General features: G+C 56.2%; 1 protein-coding gene across 3 annotated transcripts in view; it reads right to left on the reverse strand.

The window, feature by feature from the left end:
• Positions 1–20,849, reverse strand: part of nrg2a (neuregulin 2a) — a 61,906-nt gene that overhangs the window by 7,557 nt on the left and 33,500 nt on the right. For 2 of the 3 annotated variants that reach the window (XM_084683681.1, XM_084683682.1), the window contains exons 4-5: positions 8,186–8,306; positions 4,071–4,129 (exon numbers count right to left, since the gene is read on the reverse strand). In XM_084683681.1, coding sequence (XP_084539807.1) covers positions 4,071–4,129; positions 8,186–8,306 — 180 coding nt within the window. Of the gene's footprint in view, positions 1–4,070; positions 4,130–4,697; positions 4,775–8,185; positions 8,307–20,849 lie in introns of all 3 variants that reach the window. The other variant, XM_084683683.1, reaches the window with a different exon arrangement.

Below are 20,849 nucleotides of genomic sequence, written 5' to 3' on the forward strand. Positions count from 1 at the left end.
TATTTCATTTTGGCCGGGAAGTCTTGATTGTGGAAATTGCAGAGTATGACGCTACTTTGTAAAAGGGAACTTATAAATGGCAGCACGGTCCTGTGGTCAATTCACATTCAATACCGGCAACTCTGTACTGGTATTATGTGAAACACATGACCTGTATGGGTTTGGAAAACACAACACATATGTGGAATCCTTCAGTCTAATATAAGACAGAGTGCAGGATCCGAGCAGATCTGAAGAACTGATTGCTATGACCGTACTTAAGAGTTGCTTTTTCTGCGAGTACACTCTTGCACTGTTTGAGGTTCATGTTGTTTAATTTGTAACTCGTTTAACTACATGCTCTTATAGTTCTTCCCATTGGCACGTTTTTGCTTTTCACAATGTATGCTTCGTGTTTTGGCTGCCCGCAATGTTTTGGGGTCTATCTCGTTGTTATGATCAGCGACCTATGCACTTTTGTAAAGCTCTCTCTTGGAAGTCGCTTTGGATAAAAGCGTCTGCTAAATGAATACATGTAACGTAAATGTTCTTCAAACTCTTGGCTGTAAATGCAGGCCGTGTTCTCGCTGTAACACTGGACGTGAACAGGCTACAGTACAGTGTGTCGTCTCCTTGGCCTGAGAGCACTCCACCTCCAGTACAAACGGTTACTAATCAAGAGGGACGCTTCTTGGGCGCCGCGTGAAGGAGAACACTGTGAAAGATTTGGAGAAGGGTTTTGGCGGTGGGGTGGGGGGGGCCTGTGTTGTGTCGGAGTGTAAGCTGAGGCCAGAGGGAGGTTGGGCTGCACCATTCCAGCTGTTCCCCTGGCACCCCCTCCCTTCCTCTCCTCTCCTCTCCTCTCCTCTCCTCTCCTCTCCTCTCCTCTCCTCTCCTCTCCTCTCCTCTCCTCTCCTCTCCTCTCCTCTCCTCTCCTCTCCTCTCCTCTCCTCTCCTCTCCTCTCCTCTCCTCTCCTCCCCTCCCCTCCCCTCCCCTCCCCTCCCCTCCCCTCCCTTTCCCCCCGTGCTCCACTCGGGTTGCAGCAAATCCCAGCTGTTGTCATGACAACGGTGTCTCGGTGCGCCCCGGCCGTGGCGGTTGAGGGGCTGGGCCCGGCTAGCTAGCGCTCCTCTCTGTATCCGCTCTCCGACGGCCCCCGAGACCTGCTCGAGGGCCGAGTTGGCGGAGAGCCTCTCTAATTTTGAGGAGTCGTGGACACGACATGGGATGGCAAAAAAGAGGCATGTGGGTGTTCTGTGTTTGTGGGCGGGAATTTGGTGCACGCCGTGTGCGTTTGCGTGTGTCGGCAAAGCAGGAGCTATATCCCACACTTGAAGAGCTGGCTTGTGGCTTGGCCCAGAAAAGGTTCCCTCATAGCGTTTCGCCGATTACATAACTATTCCAGACACAGTGCAGCAGCTGGCTGTTTGTTCGGTGACCACTACCAGTAAGAAACGACTCTCCCAGCCTCAGTTGGTCGACCGCAACCAGCTGAGGGTTCATTCCTGGATGAGGACAACGACCGGACCGGCCCCAGAGACCACGTTGAGGTCAGGATGTGTTCGGCTGCCGTTAGGGGAAGTCACATCACATTTCTGGCATCCGGGTGCCACCGGGTGCCTACCCCTCCCCCTGCCCCCCTCTCTGTCTCCTGGCTTCCCTGCCTTGTAGTCACACTGGCCGGTTCCCTCGGCGCTGTGTGCCCGTGTACGTGCGCCCAAGGCCCTCATTTCACGCATGACCGGGGTGGGGGGGGGGGGCCCAATCGGGCGCCGTTTCAACGTACGAAACGAAGAGAAACGTTTCGCGCCACGCAAGGAAGGGGGTTTCCCCCCCCCCCCCCCCCCCGGTTCAAACGTTTGGTGGACGCCGTCCATCCCGTCTCATTCCGGAGGCTGTGGGGAAACGGACACGTTCCAGAATGTGATGATGGGTTGGGGGGGGGGGGGGGGGGGGGGCGGAGGACAAAAGCGCTGACTCACTGGCAACGTCTTGCGACAGGAGCTGCCGGTCAAAGCTCCGAGGGGACCGAGGGGCCTTGTACTCGGCTTGGAAAGGTTGAGCCCCCTTTCCGGAACCAGCCTCCCCCTACTTGGCTCATAGCTAGCACAGAAGAAGCACTCGAATGTACAGTACACATCGGGTCTGCAGCGCGATTCGTGCTGGTAAAGGGGAGGAACGGGGGGGGGGGGGGCGAGGGGGTGGGGCATCTGTTAAGTGCATGTATAGACTGTGTCTCCGGTCGGGCATGGCAGAAAGGGATGGTCGAGAGCCAGCAACAGGCGGTTCCAGGAGAAGATCTCATTAGCTGATCTGTTTAGCTAGCGGACCAATCCGCTCTGTCCGTAAATATTAGTGAACACAAGAAGGATGCTGAAGTGCAAACGTTGCGCAACGAAACAACGTGGACTGGGTTGGCCCCCAACGTGCGTGTGCGCGCACGCCTGTGTGTGTGCGTGTGTGTGTGTGGAGGGGGGGAGGGTACAAACATGCGTAACCGAGCCAATAGCTCAAAGGCCTGAGCTGTCGTGTTTCGGCGCTCCGAAAATGCTTCCCTCTAATCTTGGTGTAATTCCCCGGTTGACGGACATGTTTGCTGGGCTTGCCAGCGTGGGGGAGTCGGTGGGGAGAGTCTGTCGCTCGGGGGGCCCGCAGGTCGGTGCTTAACACCGGGGGCAATGACAAGGCAGGAGGCCCCCAGAGCTGACAACCTCGTCGAGAGCCGCCGGGGGAACTCATCCGCTGAGACGGAGGAATGGCGGTGGCTTGGCGAAACTTTGGCGTGCCGAGTCGACGCGAACGCACTGTGGAATGTGTATGTCTGTGTGCGTGTGTGTGTTCACGTTGAATTCAGGTGGTTTTATCCTATGTGGTTTAAGGGTAGTTATGACAGAGGCCCCCCCAAAAAAACAAGAACAAAACTATGAAAAGAAAGTCACAGAAGAGTGGTTTTCTTTAGTACGCCAAATGCCAGTTATTATACCTGTCTATTTTCAGTCGTATATTATTAACCAGGTTTTTATTAACCTAAACTAAGCCTCCATTGATCAGGGCAGACTGTATTGTTGAGAGGAAAAATCACATTTTGGGTTTCATTTATTTGAGAAATTATTTTAGTTCCTTCAGTTCTTTTTTGGGATGTTAGCATTGAGGATGAGAGGACGGTAGCCAATTAGATTGTCCTGCCACATGCTATCAAAGTTCATTCTCTCAGTGTAGCGAAAAACGGCACTACTCTTTAACTCAATACTCACTATTGCTCATTATTGCTGTCCAGTCGTGGCCATAAGTTTTGGCAATGACAAATGTGTTTTGCAAAGTCTGCTGGTTCGTTTTTGGGGGGCGGAAATGTTCAATATATGCAAATAGTCCCCTCTTTTACAGCAGTCAATCTGCTCTTAAAATCCAATCAGAATGATAGAGTGATTTCACCTGGCTAGAACTAGCTCACACTTTCCCCTGTGCTGATGATATGACTTACTGAAATTATGTTAGCAGTCATTTTATGCCAAGGCCCAGCAAGCTTTGCAAACACAAAATGTATGTCGCTCCCAATACTTTTGGCCACGGCTGTAGATTCCACACTGTTTGAGGAGTGCACATGCAATGCTCTGCTACTTCAAGGGCATAACCTATCACATGCAGACCGTAACTGTTCCTGGGTACTTAGTGTATGCAGCACTACACAAGCACCAAAGGGCTCAGTTATTCCCCCTTTTTTGTTGTTGAAGGCTGACAAAAGGACTGGTGTGAATGAGACACCGTCCGGGATCCAATGAGAACAGCGATTGCGACTGGAGGCTCAGTCTGTGTCACGTCCCAACATCCTGCATGCAGAACAGACATGTAGACAGACAGACAGACAGACAGACAGACACACAGGCAGGCAGGCAGACAGACAGACAAACAGGCAGACACAGGCAGGCAGACAGACAGACAGACAGACAGACACAGGCAGACAGACAGACACAGGCAGGCAGACAGACAGACAGACAGACAGACAGACAGACAGGTAGACACAGGCAGACAGGCAGACAGACAGACAGGCAGACACAGGCAGGCAGACAGGCCGAAAATAGAGTGGACATACGGTAGAAACTGGCCATAACGTAGGTTTGACAGCGATCACCAGTAAAGTCATTTGGACACCTGATGGAGGGAGAGAGAGAGCCACAACACACACACACACAAGGAGAGAGGGAAGAGTGGAGGAGGACAGGGGAGGGCAGCGAGAGGGAGAGGAAGGGAGGGGAAGAAGGGCGGATGGAGCGTGGGTGAGAGAGAGAGAGGTTTGGTGTGGGGGGGGGGGGATAAGCCAAAGACAGAGGTAGAGGAGGTCGCAGAGGGAGAGAGAGAGTGAAGAAGAGGGGGGGGGGGGGGGGTGGGGGTGTGGGGAGGGAAGGGAAGGGAAGGAGACAGGAACAAAGGGTTAGAACCATGGCGTGACGACAGACAGCCGAAAGCGAGAGAGCTGTTTTTTCCCCACCACGGAGGGACACCCGAGCGCGTAGCGTGTGTGTGCACGGCCCCATCGCTTGTGTTGACCTGGGGGGGGGGGGAGAAAGAGAGACAGAGGAGGGCGAGGAGGGAGAGAGAGAGAGAGAGAGAGAGAGAGAGAGATAGAGAGGAGGACGAGGCGCCGACGGAAGTGACCCACACCGTCGCTTGCTCTCAGCTGTGGGGGGGGGGGGGGAGGCAGGTTAAAGGGAAAACATACTTTTGTGAGGATTGGGCATGTACAGTCGGAGAGGCTCTTTCTGCAAGCAGCGCGGGCCAAAGTATCCATCTGGACATCTGCGGAGGGAGGAACAGAACGGTGGACACGGTCATGTGGAACAACAGGAGAAAACGGCAGACGCAGTTGTGTTGTGTAACGTCCGACGGATCATCCCTGTGGAATCTGACGGCAGATGAGATTAGATTCCTGTGGCGGCTGAGGAGACATTTTGGCAAGCGTTCCTCTGCAGGTAGAGGCAGCGTCGATGCTGGGATAGCTTCCCAGGGACCGCGGAAGGAGGCTTTCCACTCTCTCTCTCTCTCTCTCTCTTTCCCCCTTCTCTCTCTCTCTCTCTCTCTTCCCCCTTCTCTCTCTCTCTCTCTCTCTCTCTCTCTCTCTCTCCTTCCCACTCGTTGTCTTTTGCCGTCGTTATCTAGTCTTTCTCTTTTCGCTATCTCCCTCTGCAAACTCTCTGTTGGGCGCGCTCGTTTTCTAGGTGGTCCCGGTCCGCCTTTCCCCACCACAGGGCCGCTGGCCTGACAGGCAGAGGGAGAGGAGGCAGAGGTCAGGGGTGCAGGGAAACCAAGTTCCCCTGATTGAGAGTGCCACAGGGGGAAGGGGAGGGGTGAGATGGGGGGTGGGGGTGGGGGGGGGGGGGTGGGGGGGTCCCACAGGAAGGCTGGTAGACGCTGACCGACTGAGGTGAAGGATCAAATCCCCATCGACAACCCCCCCCCCCCCCCCAGCCTTTTTTTCACTCAGGTCTCCCTTTTTTGCTTTCTTTCTTTTCTCTCTCTCTCTCTCTCTCTCTCTCTCTCTCTCTCTCTCTCTCTCTCTCTCTGTCTCTCTCTGTCTCTCTCTCTCTCTCTCTCTCTCTCTCTCTCTCTCTCTCTCTCTCTCTCTCTCTCTCTCTCTCTCTCTCTCTCTCTTTGTCTACCTCTTTCTCTCGCTCTTTCAGTCGCCCACTCCTCTTAGTTGTCCCTCGGTTTTCTCCGCTGTTACATCTCCGTTCACCCTTTCGTACCTTCCTGAAGGTTCCGTCCCCATTCACACACGTTTATTGTTCCCTTTCTTCCCTTTCCGCGTCGTTTGTTTATCTCGTCGGGTCCGGTCGCATAAAGCGTCCTTTACAGTCGCCAAGAGAGCGCTTGCCAAGGCAGTGTTTGTTTCCTGCTGCGTAGGGATACGAACGGAAGATTGAGTGATCGGGTCGATTACTGTTGATCCTCAGTCATGCGGCCCCTCGCGTTGGTAAAGCCCTTGTCAAGTTGAATCTTGATGACACCACCCGAGCCGTATTTGTGGGGGACACCTGTCTATTGAAGACCAAAAACAAAGCAGACTTTCTTTTTCTTCTTCTTTCAAACTTAACTCCTCTCCTCCCTTCCTCTCTTTCATCGCATCAGGATGTAGGCTCCAGCTCATTGAGAAGTGCCAGAACGCATCTACTCTTGCCCTCCCTCCCTCCCTCCCTCGCCGTTTTCCCTCCACAAACGGGCCCGCCAATCCAACAGAGGTCATTCTCCGTGATTTATGAGTTTTACAGCCGTGCCCCCGAGGGGTGTTGTGAGATGCCGTGCCAAATGACTCACACGGAGTGATATGTTAAACCGGAGGGAACCGTAGCAGGGAACAACGCCGAGCAACGTGCTGTCAGCGAGTCCTCTGACGAGATTCAATCTACCTTCCTAAGCAGACACGGCACACTGACACAAACAGTGTTTCGGGCCAAAGACAATGTTTCGGTCTTTTTTTCCAAACGTACACACGTGTACCCTGCACGTAATCCGCCACACACCGTCTTCGCACGAAAAAAAAAAAAAAAAAGCGAATGTTGTTTTGGACCGAACTAAGAATGCTTTTTTTGCTTCGATCGAGTCGAAACATGTTTGAGGTGCACGGGCTAACGTTGCGCACCTGACTCTCCGCTTACCATACCGGCCATCCGATACAGATATCCGCACTCAATGGGGAAGCATAACCCTCTCTGAATCGCTAGCTGTTCCTTCTCTATCCCTCGAAAGAACCTTCTGTCGCTAAGGCGAGGACCGGGGGCATAAATATAGGGACAGCTGTCCAGTGGACCAGTTCAGCCGGTGAGTAATACGCTCTGAAGCCTGGCCTATATTGAATGAGATGGCTTTCGGGCAACAATTCCCTGCGGGCCGCCACTGCATTATGCGATTCTTTTGGATCCGTGCCGTGAGCCGTGAGTGAATTAGCTGCTCCGCTATTGAGTTTTCGCTCCCTCCAATTTGTACACGGCTTATTGAATGGCTGTTGCAGTCATGTCCTCGGCGTTTGCGAGGGCGAGCGCCGACACTTCTTGGCTCGCGGTGCCGCCGGTTGCGTCGCCATCTCCCTGTTTCCAACCTCGCGGGAAACCACGGAAACGACGCTCGGTTCGATCGCAAAGGAGGCCGCGGCAGGCCGAGTTTTCCTTCGTCGCACGGGGCTAGCACAGATGCGCATGGATACGCGCGCGTGCCGGTCCCTGCATGTGGCGACGAGTAAATGGAGGTCATTTCCTCAAGCCTCACTCACTCTAGGTTAAATAGCACGCCCGCACGTACGCATAATAGTAATGATTGTCAGTGAATGACACATACGCCCCAACTCCACAACGAGTATGCCTTTCCTTCTTCCCACACGGTCTCACCATCCCCTTGTTGCCCCATCCGGTAGAAGAAGAAAAAAATTCCCCCCTCCACGTTACAAGTTGTCTTCCACTCTTTTGATTTAAGGCACGGTTCTATATTGGACCACCTTTTCCGAGGCCTTGAGACGTAAGCAGTGATTCTAATGACCTCTTCAAGGCCTCTGACTGGTGTAAATATTTACGCTCAACCAAAACGGTGAGTCATGACATTTTGGAAGACTTTTAATGCGAAGCCCTTCCGCACGCTAACCGTGGGGGGTCAACGAGGGCGGGCGGACAGGGCGAGCTCCGCGCCGACTACCTCCGCCCCGCTCTCCTTTCCCGGAGACATGACACTTGCGGGGGAACGTGGATCATTGGCAGGACACCACAAGCCTGTGAGAGAGAGGAGGGGGGGGGGGTCTGCTGGGGGGATAAATGAACAGAGAATCAAATGGAAATGAGGGGGTGGGGGGGGGGGGGGAGGGGGGGCATACATGACTTTGGAGGCATGTTGGAGTGGCTTCCCGAAGGCAGGTGGACAGTTCCGCGGCAGATGTCGAACACACGAGACCTGGCTCCGGCGGGTTCCGTCGCCGTGCTCGACGCGACGCACCCTTCGTCGCGGTCGAAACCCCCTTTTAAAGCGCAGTCGCAATCGTGATCATGGGGCAGAGGGGCTGAAGGGTGGTCTGGTGAGGCCCCCCCCTCTGTCCCCCCCCCCCCCCGGCGTCGGGGACAGAAAACGCCGCCCCGCGCGTGTCAGAGAGCGCTCGGGGGGGGGGGGGGGGGGGTTGGGAACGTTCCGGATGGAGATTAAAAAAAGAGGAAAAAAAAGAGGGAAACTCACTTGCACGAGAGTTGATTGATACCGTTTATGAAGTAACAGTCGCCGCCGTTCACGCAGTAGGACCTCTCCGTCTCGTTGCACCTCCTAGCGTGGCCTGATCCCGGAGAGAGAGTGGTGGTTACTGTGGGAGAGAGACATAGAGAGAGAGTGGGGGTTACTGTGGGAGAGAGACATAGAGAGAGAGTGGGGGTTACTGTGGAAAGAGAGAGACATAGACAGAGAGTGGGGGTTACTGTGGGAGAGAGACATAGAGAGAGAGTGGTGGTTACTGTGGAAAGAGAGAGACATAGAGAGAGAGTGGGGGTTACTGTGGAAAGAGAGAGACATAGACAGAGAGTGGGGGTTACTGTGGAAAGAGAGAGACATAGAGAGAGAGTGGGGGTTACTGTGGGAGAGAGACATAGAGAGAGAGTGGGGGTTACTGTGGGAGATACTGTGGGAGAGAGATATAGAGAGAGAATGGGGGTTACTATGGAAGAGAGAGAGAGACAGAGAAAGACATCACACACAGACCCAGATACTCGGGAGGGTGGGGGGGAGAAGGAAATGGGAGAGAGTAATCGCTGGTGCCATCTTGTATGCCGCCTTTTATTGGAGCGTTTTTTTGTTGTTGTTGCTTTTTTGTCTGCTTGTTGTGTGTCTTTGGCCTTGTTTTAGGGAGTTTTGGAGCGTAGGCCACATGGAACACCGTACACATGACGAACAGACAGAAAATCACCACAAGGTCTTCACGCAGTAACCAGGTTTCCAGAACACTTCAACTGGGACACTGACGTGACACTCAAGGGACAAAGCTCCTGGGAAGGACCTGTCTAAAGCCGGCACACTGCATCGAAGACGTAGACAGGGCGACTGGAGACGTTCCCATCCCCGCCCCCCCCCCCCCCCACCCCCCCCCGCCCATAAAGTCCCAACTCTTTCACTTCAAACAGTCTCTCCGTCCGCCCGCCCCGCGGTGGCTCTCGTCACTGTTGACACGGTCTTCGAGAAGCCCTGCGCGCAAAGATAAATATTTTCCCGCCGAGGAGCGAGGGGGGGGCCCTTGTTTATGTCCTGATTCACGTCTTTGGAAAACTGGCCCAAATGTCACACAGCACCCGGAAAAATCCTGTGGGCTGTGAACAGCATCAGGGCATTGGGGGAAGGGGGGGGGGAGACACACGCAGGGGGGGGGGGGGGGGGCAAGAGGAAGGGCCAGAGGTGGGGGGGGGGGCGAGAGGCAGTCCTCAGGAGAGAGGGAAGCGCGGGAGCGGAGAGAAGGAGGAGAGGAAAAAGAGAGGAGAGGGAGACGAGAGGACAGAGGAGAGGGAGGAGAGAGGAGAGAGGAGAGAGGAGAGAGGAGAGAGGAGAGAGGAGAGAGGAGAGAGGAGAGAGGAGAGGGAGGAGAGAGGAGAGAGGAGAGAGGAGAGGGAGGAGAGAGGAGAGAGGAGAGGGAGAGAGGAGAGAGGAGAGAGGAGAGAGGAGAGAGGAGAGAGGAGAGGGGAGAGGGGAGAGAGGAGAGAGGAGAGAGGAGAGAGGAGAGAGGAGAGGGGAGAGGGGAGAGAGGAGAGAGGAGAGGGGAGAGGGGAGAGAGGAGAGAGGAGAGAGGAGAGAGGAGAGGGGAGAGGGAGAGAGGAGAGAGGAGAGAGGAGAGAGGAGAGGGGAGAGGGGAGAGGGGAGAGAGGAGAGAGGAGAGGGGAGAGGGGAGAGGGGAGAGGGGAGAGGGGAGAGGGGAGAGGGGAGAGGGGAGAGAGGAGAGAGGAGAGAGGAGAGGGGAGAGGGAGAGGGGAGAGGGGAGAGAGGAGAGAGGAGAGAGGAGAGGGGAGAGGGGAGAGGGGAGAGAGGAGAGAGGAGAGAGGAGAGGGGAGAGGGGAGAGAGGAGAGAGGAGAGAGGAGAGGGGAGAGGGGAGAGGGAGAGAGGAGAGAGGAGAGGGGAGAGGGGAGAGAGGAGAGAGGAGAGAGGAGAGAGGAGAGAGGAGAGAGGAGAGGGGAGAGAGGGGAGAGGGGAGAGGGGAGAGGGGAGAGAGGAGAGAGGAGAGAGGAGAGAGGAGAGAGGAGAGAGGAGAGAGGAGAGGGGAGAGGGAGAGAGGAGAGAGGAGAGAGGAGAGAGGAGAGGGAGGAGAGAGGACAGAGGAGAGAGGAGAGAGGAGAGAGGAGAGAGGAGAGAGGAGAGGGAGGAGAGAGGAGAGAGGAGAGAGGAGAGAGGAGAGAGGAGAGGGAGGAGAGAGGAGAGAGGAGAGAGGAGAGGGAGGAGAGAGGAGAGAGGAGAGAGGAGAGGGAGGAGAGAGGAGAGAGGAGAGAGGAGAGAGGAGAGAGGAGAGGGAGGAGAGAGGAGAGAGGAGAGAGGAGAGAGGAGAGGGAGGAGAGAGGAGAGAGGAGAGAGGAGAGAGGAGAGGGAGGAGAGAGGAGAGAGGAGAGAGGAGAGGGAGGAGAGAGGAGAGAGGAGAGAGGAGAGAGGAGAGAGGAGAGAGGAGAGAGGAGAGGGAGGAGAGAGGAGAGAGGAGAGAGGAGAGGGAGGAGAGAGGAGAGAGGAGAGAAGAGAGAGGAGAGAGGAGAGAGGAGAGGGAGGAGAGAGGAGAGAGGAGAGAGGAGAGAGGAGAGAGGAGAGAGGAGAGGGAGGAGAGAGGAGAGAGGAGAGAGGAGAGAGGAGAGAGGAGAGGGAGGAGAGAGGAGAGGGAGGAGAGAGGAGAGAGGCAAAAGGAAGGAGAGGAGAGGGGGAGGAGAGGAGCGAGGGAGGGAGAGCGGCGGGGGAAAGAAGCATTGGGGGCCGAATGGATGACAAGACAAGGGAGAGGAGACGGGATGGGAGGAGAGAGCTGGGGCGGGAGGGGTTGGGTGAAGGGAGGGAGTGTGGAAGGGAGGAGGGGAAGGGAGGAGGGGAAGGGAGGAGGGGAAGGGAGGAGGGGAAGGGAGGAGGACAAGGGAGAAGGAAGTTTCTATCCTTTTCAATCGCTGGAACGTGGCTCGGTCATCTGTGGTCGTACCTCATTCAACACCTCTGCAGGGTGTGACGGTTTTGGGAGGATTCCAGATGTTTCCACATTCGCCCGCTTCATGTTTTCCCCAATGGGCATTTCAACCTGCCTGCCTTTGCTCGTGTCTGTGTACACCGGGTAAACATACAGTATTGGCAGCCCCCGTGGCCCTAAGAGCAACACGAATGAAGATGACATGAGAGAAAAGTGAGATGCGTCGCGCCTTAGCTGGGGCCCCGCGCTGTAGCCCAGCTCTGGAACATGGCCATGCCGGGGGTGCATACCCTCGCACACCCTCGCACACCCACGCACCCCCTCCCACACCCACGGATGGATGAACACGCGCGCACGCGCTCACCATGCACACTCGCTCACTCAAACGCACCCCCCCCGCACACGGCCAACTCACGCACGCACACGCCCAACTCACTGGCACGCACGCGCACACACGCACATTCTCCAAAGCGACGCTATTGGCATTCAGAGATACAGTGCTTATGCCCTTCCAGAGCAGGCAGAGGCGAGAAGGAGGGAAAACAAAGAAAGATGGGAGTCTGGAATCCATGCACCCACTCAGCCGTGAAACACCAGCTGAAGGAATTCACCCCCAAAACGGACGACAGGAGAACAATACGTCTCGAGATGTACAGATGTATGTCGTGAGTACGAGCGCTCAAGTTTGGCATTTTAATGACACCTCTCCCCTTCGCTCGGTGGTCCGGCTGTCGTGGCAGCCTCCTCCAGCCATGGCCTCGTCAGGGACATTTCGTGCGGGACACGGTGTACCTGTAATCCCCCCCCCCCCCCCTACCCCCCGGGGAAATCGGACAGGGGCAGTCCCGCTCCAGGACAAAAGCGGCCCGTGCTCCCGCTAATAATAGTGTTCTTGCAGCTTGCACAACTCATGTTGTGGAGAGGTGCCCTGTTGGCCACCAGCCAGCCAGGCTCGCGTGCGTTCGAGAGAGAGAGATAGAGAGAGAGAGAGAGAGAGAGAGAGAGAGAGAGAGAGAGAGAGAGAGAGAGAGAGAGAGAGAGAGAGAGAGAGAGAGAGAGGGAGAGGGAGGGAGGGAGGGAGGGAGGGAGGGAGGGAGGGAGGGAGGGAGGGAGGGAGGGAGGGAGGGAGGGAGGGAGGGAGAGAGAAAGGGAGAAAGGGAGAGAGAGAGAGAGCGTGGGCATGCGGGGTGTGTGTATACACGCAAGTGCTGTCTGCGTGCGTCCGCCCGGAGGCGCGGCACGCCCGGCCCCCGGCGGGTAGGGAGAGAGAGACAGAGGGGGAGAGAGAGAGAGGGAGAGAGTTTACGCAGACTCTACAAATTGTTTACCCCGAAGAGAAACCCATTGGGCTAACCTAGCCTGGTGCGAGGAGGAGGAGGAGATGACTCGGAGGTACACCCTCAATCTGACTGTCGAATGAGGCTCCCTGCATGGATGTGGGTGTAGAGTAGACACAGAGGCAGGCAGGCAGGTAGAGGCAGGTAGAGGCAGGTTGTGCAGACAGACAGAAAGACAGACAGACAGACAGGAAGCCAGAGAAACAGGATGTTTTTCTTTTTTTTGTTCTTTGTGGGAGGGGGGGGGGGGGTCGGAGATAGGACAGGCCCACCTCCTCCTCCCTCCCCCCACCTTCTCCTCCCTCCCCCCCCCTCCTCCTCCCTCCCTCCCCCACCTCCTCCTCCCTTCCCCCACCTCCTCCTCCCTCCCCCCACCTCCTCCCCCCCACCTCGTCCACCCCCCCCCCCCACCTCTCCGCAGAGCTCCCATCTCCTTCTCTCGCTTTCGGACGAGTTTCCCCCCCCCCCACTCCCAGCTCCCCGCCCCCCCCCCCCCCCCCCGCCTCCCCCTCCGCCGCTGAGTGCATAGCTGCTGAGCCAGCATATGGTTCTGGGAGGGGGGAGAGGGAGGGGGGGCACGGTGGGATAGAGCCTCCCTCTCACCGGGGGGGGGGGGGCGGTAAGCTGACTACCTGAGTGGAGGATTTTTGAGGTGACAGACAGCCGCGCGGGGAGCACAGCTGTCGGCTTTCAAGCGTCTCGACGAAAAAAACGAAAAAACGAGCGCGAGCCTCTCCTTCGACGGCGGACGATCAAGGGGAGCGAGATAGTGGACCGCGTTTCATCCCCCCCCCCCCTCAACCCCACCCCGCGCAAAACTCGAGACAAGACAACGGACGGGAAGAAAGCGCGTCTCATTAGGGAGTTTGGGACGGTAAGATCTGTCCCTTCTCTTTGCCCGCTCCCCCCGCTCCTCCTCTCGCTGTCCTCCTCCCGTTGGGGTAGAGAGGGTGACGGTGCTTTAATCTATATTTATCCCCCCCCCCGAACAGGAACGGAGGAGGCTAAAAATGGCTGCTGCTCTACGCGATGCCTCAGTCTGATCACTGAGGCCGGCAGGCAGACTAACAAAGTGATGGGCAGGCGGGCAGGCAGGCAGGCAGGCAGGCGGAAAGGAAAGACAGACATACAGACTCACGGACGGCACTCGGCTGCCACTCAGGATGACCCCCCCCCACGCCCACCCCGCCCCCTTCCCCCTGCTACACTGAGTTAGGCCTGCCAGCTGCTGGCTGACCTGCTTCCCATTCCCCCAGGCTGTCCCTCCGTGCCTTTACCCACTCTTTCAAAGCCCAGGTTTCCGCTTTCCCGCTCTGCTAGCCCCGGGGCTAGCCACGGCTCCCCTCCCAGGCCCCCCCTCCCAGGCCCCCCCCTCGGCCATGGCCAGCTCTTGGCCCAAACAGGCCTCTCTGCTCGGTTTGATTAATCCTTCATGGGCCTGAGAACTGAAAGACTAGAGGTGCAGGAGGGGCCATCTGGAAAGCTTCATAAACATGTCTGTCTTCCTGCGCTCTCCAAAGGGTTCTAGGAAAGTCGTAAAAATGAAAGGCACGGTCCCTGTTGCGCTGTTTTTCTTTTTTTTTTTCTTCCTCTTTTCTCCGTCTTGGGGGGGGGGGGGGGGACGGACCTGTGCACATGCTCAGAACGAGGCGAGCAGAGCACGCACTCCAGCCTAAACAAATCAAAGGCTGACCGCACACCACCCAAACCAATCTGAGACTGACGGCGCGCCACCTCGACTCATCGGAGACAAACCGCACGTCGCCTGAACTAATCGTGGACGAACGACGCACACCGCATCACGCAGTCCTAACCTGCTTACGCACCACATTGAGCAACCGCGTACTGCCCACACCAACCACATGAAACGTCAACAGGGACCTGTGTACAAAACATTTACCTAGACATTACCTGAACAGAATCTGGAAGATGGCTCTCTCAAACATGGCTGCAAAATGACAAAAGTGATGGAAGAACCACAAATGCAGTTTATAACACGGACAAGGGTTGAACTTAACCTGCCCAAAGGACCTTGGACAAGTTTGCGTTTGTAATCGCACCCCATTTCTCATGCCTGTGAAGATCTTACATGACACAAAACAGTTAAGCCGTGCTATGTTTCAAAGTTAGACATGAGTTGAAATCTATGTCTCGACCCTGGCAGGGCAAAATCGGGTTATAAGTCGCCATAACTCATACTGGGTGTCGATCTTCACAGGGGTTAACCAGGTCTGGGTCATGGGAATGAGGTCTGAAAGTACAAGACGAACAGATGAAGAGATGCCGTTAGCTGTGATATCCCTAACATATTACCCGCGAGTCTATATGCCAGCATAATGTACCTTCCTTCTCTCTTCTCTTCTCCTCCCCCCACCCTGCTCCTGGGTGGGAATTTCGGCAAAGTCTCCTGTTTCAGCTTTGACTGCTCTCTCTTATCACTTTGCTAGGGGTCAATTTATCCTGCATGCATTCTTGCTGCATTGGTGTGGTTTCCATTATGTGTAACATTCCGCTACTTCAGGGAAATTCTGACACGGTGCGTGCGTGTGTTGTGTGTGTGTTGTGTGTGTGTGTGTTGTGTGTGTGTGTGTTGTGTGTGTGTGTGTTGTGTGTGTGTGTGTTGTGTGTGTGTATGTTGTGTGTGGCCAATTGCAAACGTATGAAAAGAAGACATGTGGACATGTGGGATAAAAACAAGTTTGCAACGTTTACAAAAGCAAAGTCGTCTATGGCGGTTTCTTAGCGTTTGTTTTCGCACACAGCAAGGCACTTGAGAGGTTAGCGAGGCTAAAATTGCAATGATAAACATGGCTGACTCCTAGACGGCTTTGTGGCTAGCCGCTACTTTGTCTGGGGGGTGTGCGGTTGTGTGTGTGGGGGGTGGGGGTGGGGGGGGGGGGGGGGGGGGGGATGGTGTGAGGTTCCAATGGGCTTTGTTGAGAACGGAGATGGTCCATCAGTCCTTAAAATCTTCATCGACCTCGTCTTCACCGCTTGAAACGGGAGTGGGAGACGCAGAAATTCTCTGTTCCAGTACGCACACACACACGCACGCACACACACACACGTTCACCCTCGCGGCACAGATCCACACAATCGCTCCAACCGTCAGCCGAGCTGAACATCAGCGTAAAACAAATCTCAGCCCACCTCTTAGGACAATACGACGCACTCCAGAAGGAAGGAACAAGGCTGCGGTCCCTTCCCACGCACGGAACACGTGAGCAACGCCAACATCTCTCCTGCAAGTCTTCATCCATTTCACACTTGCAGAGTTTAAATGGGGCATAAGACTGCTAAGGCTCCGGTAAACTGCCTGAGGGGAATTCAATCACTGTTAAGGCAGAGAGCCAAAGTGAAGCCTTATCTCTAACCAGGATCCCGAAGACACGTCAACAACTAAAAAATAGTTACTAATGACGAGACGCTAAAAGCCTACTTGAAGAGAAAACGGACCGTGGTCCAAGGACCTCCAGAGGAGAGGGCAATGGAGTGAGGGGGCGAGAGAGAGAGAGACAGAGAGAGAGAGAGAGAGAGAGAACGAGGGCGACAGACAGGCCGACAGACCGAGAGAAAAAGAAACAAGAACAAAATGGAGCCTGTTGTGAACCCATTCGGTCTTCCCTCCTTTCCTCATCCCATTCCCCTTGTATACTTTGGCCTCCTACCGCTTCACATGTGACCACATAGCTGATATGCCCGGTCTTGCCACAGTTCTACGCCGAAGAAAGAAGGAGAAGAAAAAAAGAGAAAGATATCAAAGAGTCACGCCGCGAGCCGTTGCACAACAGCCAGTCATGTAAACAAGCAGCACTCACACAGAAGGGTTGGGTTGCTGGTGCCAAGGAGGCTATCGACAAGCACCTGGGGGGCGCCACGGGTAGCTCGCAGGGTGGCGCCGGTCAGAATCGCAAGGGACGTCGCCGGCGGGGCTTCTGCCACGGACGGGGATCCGCTCGAGGAAGCCCCCCCTCCGGGGGCGAGCCTGGTTCCAGCCCGCCCCGCGGGGCCTCGGTCCGGGGGCGCTGCTCCTCCTCGTCCGTCCCCCTCAGGTCCAGCCGTCCGGGGGCGGGGTTGCGTGCGGTGCTCTGGGCTAGCGCCCAGCGCAGCAAGACCAGGCAGGCCCCCAGACCCAGGAGGAGTAGCGTCAGGGTGGGGAGGAGCAGGAGGACGCCCCGGCCGGCCCCGGAGCCCCACCGGCAGCGGGAGGGCCGGGGGGCCCGGGGGGGAGGCTCCCTCCCCAGCCTGCTGCGGCCACCCTCTGCCTCCCCCGCCTCTCCAGCGGCCACGCAGACATCCAGGACTATTCCCGAGCCAGGTTCGCTTGGTCTCCCTCTCCCTTCCTCCCCTCCTCCCTTCTCCCTCTTCTGCTCCTTCTCGTCCTCCTCCTCGTCTTTCTCTCTCTCCTCCTCCTGCTCTTCCTTCTCCTCCTCCTGTTCCTCTCCTTCAGCCGGGGGGGGAGCTCGCGCGGCGCTTCACGACGCCTCCACAGCACCTCCGCGCGCGCGCGTACGTCCGCGCTTGTGTGTGCGTGTGCGTACGCGCGCTCTGACCGACGGCCCCCGGCCTTGCCCCCGCCCCCGCCCCAGCGGTCTCCACCTTCTGCTACACGCGCACCGCCCACGCTCTGGGGGCCCGGCGTGAAATCGGGGCGTGCGGGGCGGGGCCGCGATGTGGCAGGGGGGCCGGCGCTCCGCTCGGACGAGGACGAGCGGGCCAGGGGAGGGGTGGCTGAACGCAGACAGGAGCCAGGAGGCCAAGAGCGACCGCCCCCCCCGCCCCCCCCAGTCCCAGACTGAAGCAGCCCCCTCTAGCACACCCGGGGATGGCTACGCGTATACGATTACAGCAAGGTTTCAACGCACGTCCCCCCCCCCTCCCCTAACCTCCGAACCCCAGACCTGCTTGCTGACTTCTGCTGTAGAAATTAAGACCAGGGGGAAGAGGGAGTTAAAACAAATCCCTTGGCACTCCCCCCCCCCCCCCCCCCCCCACCCCCTCTTCCATTCACCTTCACCCCGCACCCCACCCAGACCTAATGAAGTAGTGAACGCTTGTGGGGCCGGACCACCGGCCACAGGAGGCGCTGGGGTGGAGGGAGGGGAGGGGGGCAGGGGGTGGGGTCGGAGGGTAGGGGGGGTGGGGTGTACGTCGGGGGACAGCTGGGGCAGCCCAACTACAAAGGCCGTCTCTCCTCAGCGTTGCGGGCCGGCGGAATGGTAAATATATGTGTTCCTCATGTTGGCCCACAGGCCCCTTTATGGAGCGCAGCGCAACATACCTCCAACACAGAGCCGAGTGTGATCACAGAGCTAGGGGTCGGGGGGGCCACGGGCCAGGCATTCAAATGACCATGCAGGGCCTCTGTGAATGTAATTATCTCTCTCACAAACACGCACGGTCTCACACTCTCTCTCTTTCTCTCACACATGCCCACACACACACACACACACACACACTGACAAGCACTCTAAAGCTGAGTCACTGACGAGGGGGGGGGGGCGGTCCGTTTTGGGGGAATATTGTGTGTGTGTGTGTGCGCGCGCACGTTAAACTGTTTGTGGTGCGTGTAGGTGTTCATATCTGTTGTATGTCTATGGAGTCGTGTGAGTGTGTGTGTGAGAAATGTGTGAACGTGGAAGGGTTGCGGCGTGTGGAAGAGTGTCACACACACACTTGCGAGCACAGGCAGCTTGGCAGACAGGAAGTGAGGGCCGGCTCCACGCCTCTCGTTCACCCTCACCAATCGATGCCATCGACTGGCTTACAGGATCGTCGCGTTCACCCAGGGCCCCAGACAACATTCCCCCTCAAAGTTTTATTTTTTTGGTGCCTTTTGAGCTCAGTTAATCGGTCGCTTGTGCTTTCAGGGTGGGTGATGCGGGTTCATGTATTTATTTCATGGTTCGTTGTTTTTTACAATGGAAATGAGGAGAAGGCGAGCGCGGAAACAGGAGGAGAGGAAGGAGAAGGAGAGGAAGGAGGAGAGGAAGGAGGAGAGGAAGGAAGACAGGAAGGAGGAGAGGAAGAAGGAGGAGAGGAAGGAGGAGAGGAAGGAGAAGAGGAAGGAGGAGGAGAGGAAAAAGGAGAGGAAGGAGGAGAGGAAGGAGGAGAGGAAGGAGGAGTAGAGGAAGAAGGAGAGGAAGGAGGAGTAGAGGAAGAAGGAGAGGAAGGAGGAGGAGAGGATGGATGAGAGGAAGGAGGAGGAGAGGAGGCGAGGGACAGGGAGGGGTGCGTCGCTCGTGGAGACTCGGTGGGGTTAGCCTCATGAGCTGCATATCAAGAGATCTCAGGAATTGCATTACATGAAGACGGGGGGGTGGGGGGGGTTGGGGGAGGGGGGGGAGAGAGACGGCGTTTCAGCCGAAGCGCAGCTGTATTTTTGTGTCGACGAGTCGTACATTTGGTTGCGTACGAGAGGGACAGGTGTGTTTGGTTTCGACGTCCACGCCGAGTGTCTGCGCGTGCGCGCGTGTGGAGTGTGTGTATGCTTCTTACCCCTCCTACACATTATAGCTTCATTACGCGTTCCTGTGCGAGCGTGTGTGTGTGCCATCCGGGGGCGCGTGCGCGCCGAGAGGATGTGTGTTTGCGATTGCTGCTGGTGGGCCTCAGCATGACTGATGAGGTTGGAACAATCAGCCTCCCAGCTGCGTTTTCCATCAACACATTCCTCGCTGCTCACTCTCTCTCTCTCTCTCTCTCTCTGTCTCTCTCTCTGTCTGTCTGTCTCTCTCTCTGTCTCTCTCTCTGTCTCTCTCTCTGTCTCTCTCTCTCAGAGGGGCCCGGCACTGCGCCCCCTAGGGGACGGCCCGGCACAGCCTGTGGATGACTTGCAGACGCCTGTGACAACATGGGCTGCACGCTCCGGGGGATGCCACGTGGAGCTACGCTCGCCCCCGCTGCTTTAACCAGCCCAGCTCTGCTCATTACTCAGCCTGGCTAACAGGCAGCCAGGGAGGCCTGTGTCTGGTGTGTGTGTGTGTGTATGTGGGGGTATCTGTGTGTGTGTGTGTGTATCTCTGTGTGTGTGTGTTTGTGTCTGTGTATCTCTGTGTGTGTGTGTCTGTGTGTGTGTGTGGGGGATTGCTGATTTATAGCTTGAAGGTTAGCTTAGCCTAGCCTAGCCTAGCGCACTGCCCATGTCGCAACTCCCTCCAAGCTAAGATGGACAGGCGTGGTCCTGTAGAGCAGTGGTTCTCAATCCTGGTCCTCGGGACCCCCTGTCCTGCATGTTTTAGATGTTTCCCTGCTCCAACACACCTGATTCAAATAAATGGGCCTGATAACGACCCATTAATTTGAATCAGGTGTGTTTGAGGAGGGAAACGTCTAAAACATGCAGGGCAGGGGGTCCCGAGGACCAGGATTGAGAACCAATGCCGTAGAGGAGCATCGCCAACGGAGGTAGGCTGAGACTACAGAGGCAGATCCAGAGCATGGGGCCGAGGGAACTTCTAGAACGTCTCACTCTGATGGGGCGGGGGGTTATGCTGAGTCTGGTTGGAATGGATGCCAGCATCATGGCATCGGGTCACTAGTATTGTTAGGGAGGACGGCTGATTGAGTGATACCCCTGCACTTCCACGTCATTTTCGAAATCGAAAATGTTCACGGCAAATTCGACAACTGAAATCAAGTTGTGTGAACTGAATTGGTTTCAAATGCTACGTTTCCTTTGGATAGTATATTTTGAAGCGACCCCAACCACACACCGTTGTGTACGTACAGTACATATCATTTAAAAAACATGACAAAGAGCAGATGTGTTCGTTTGAACGGACCCGAAAATACGAGCACCAGAACGCCAGGTGAGAGCAGGCCCAAACTTGAGGTCTTTAGACCTGCTTTGAGAAGAGGCACCACAATTTGACTTCACCCTTGAGTGCGTCCTATTATACAACTACCAGACACCAAACAATAAGATGTTGGTCATATCATCGTGACACAGCCTCACAGTAGACACTGTGTGTCTGTGGAGCCACGAGGAACACTGGACCACCAGGACCACATTTAGTCATTTAGCAGACACTCTTATCCAGAGCGACTTACAGTAAGTACAGGGACATTCCCCCCGAGGCAAGTAGGGTGAAGTGCCTTGCCCAAGGACACAACGCCATTTGGCACGGCCGGGAATCAATCCAGCAACCTTCTGATTACTAACCCGATTCCCTAACCGCTGAGCCATCTGACTCCTGGACCTCTGATGAACTCCGCTACATCTGGAAACCTCGCCCTCCCCCCGCACAAACACACACACCCAACCCCCCTACCATCTCTCATGGTATCTCTCGGGTTTGTTCGGGTTTTGGAACCCAGTTTCCCGTTCTGCTTTTGGTACATGATAGATGATGGATATGTGGAGTCATCTACAGTCTG

This window comes from Hypomesus nipponensis, chromosome 20 (genome assembly GCF_054491055.1).
Source record: "Hypomesus nipponensis isolate SF chromosome 20, ASM5449105v1, whole genome shotgun sequence".
Taxonomy (NCBI): Eukaryota; Metazoa; Chordata; class Actinopteri; order Osmeriformes; family Osmeridae; genus Hypomesus; species Hypomesus nipponensis.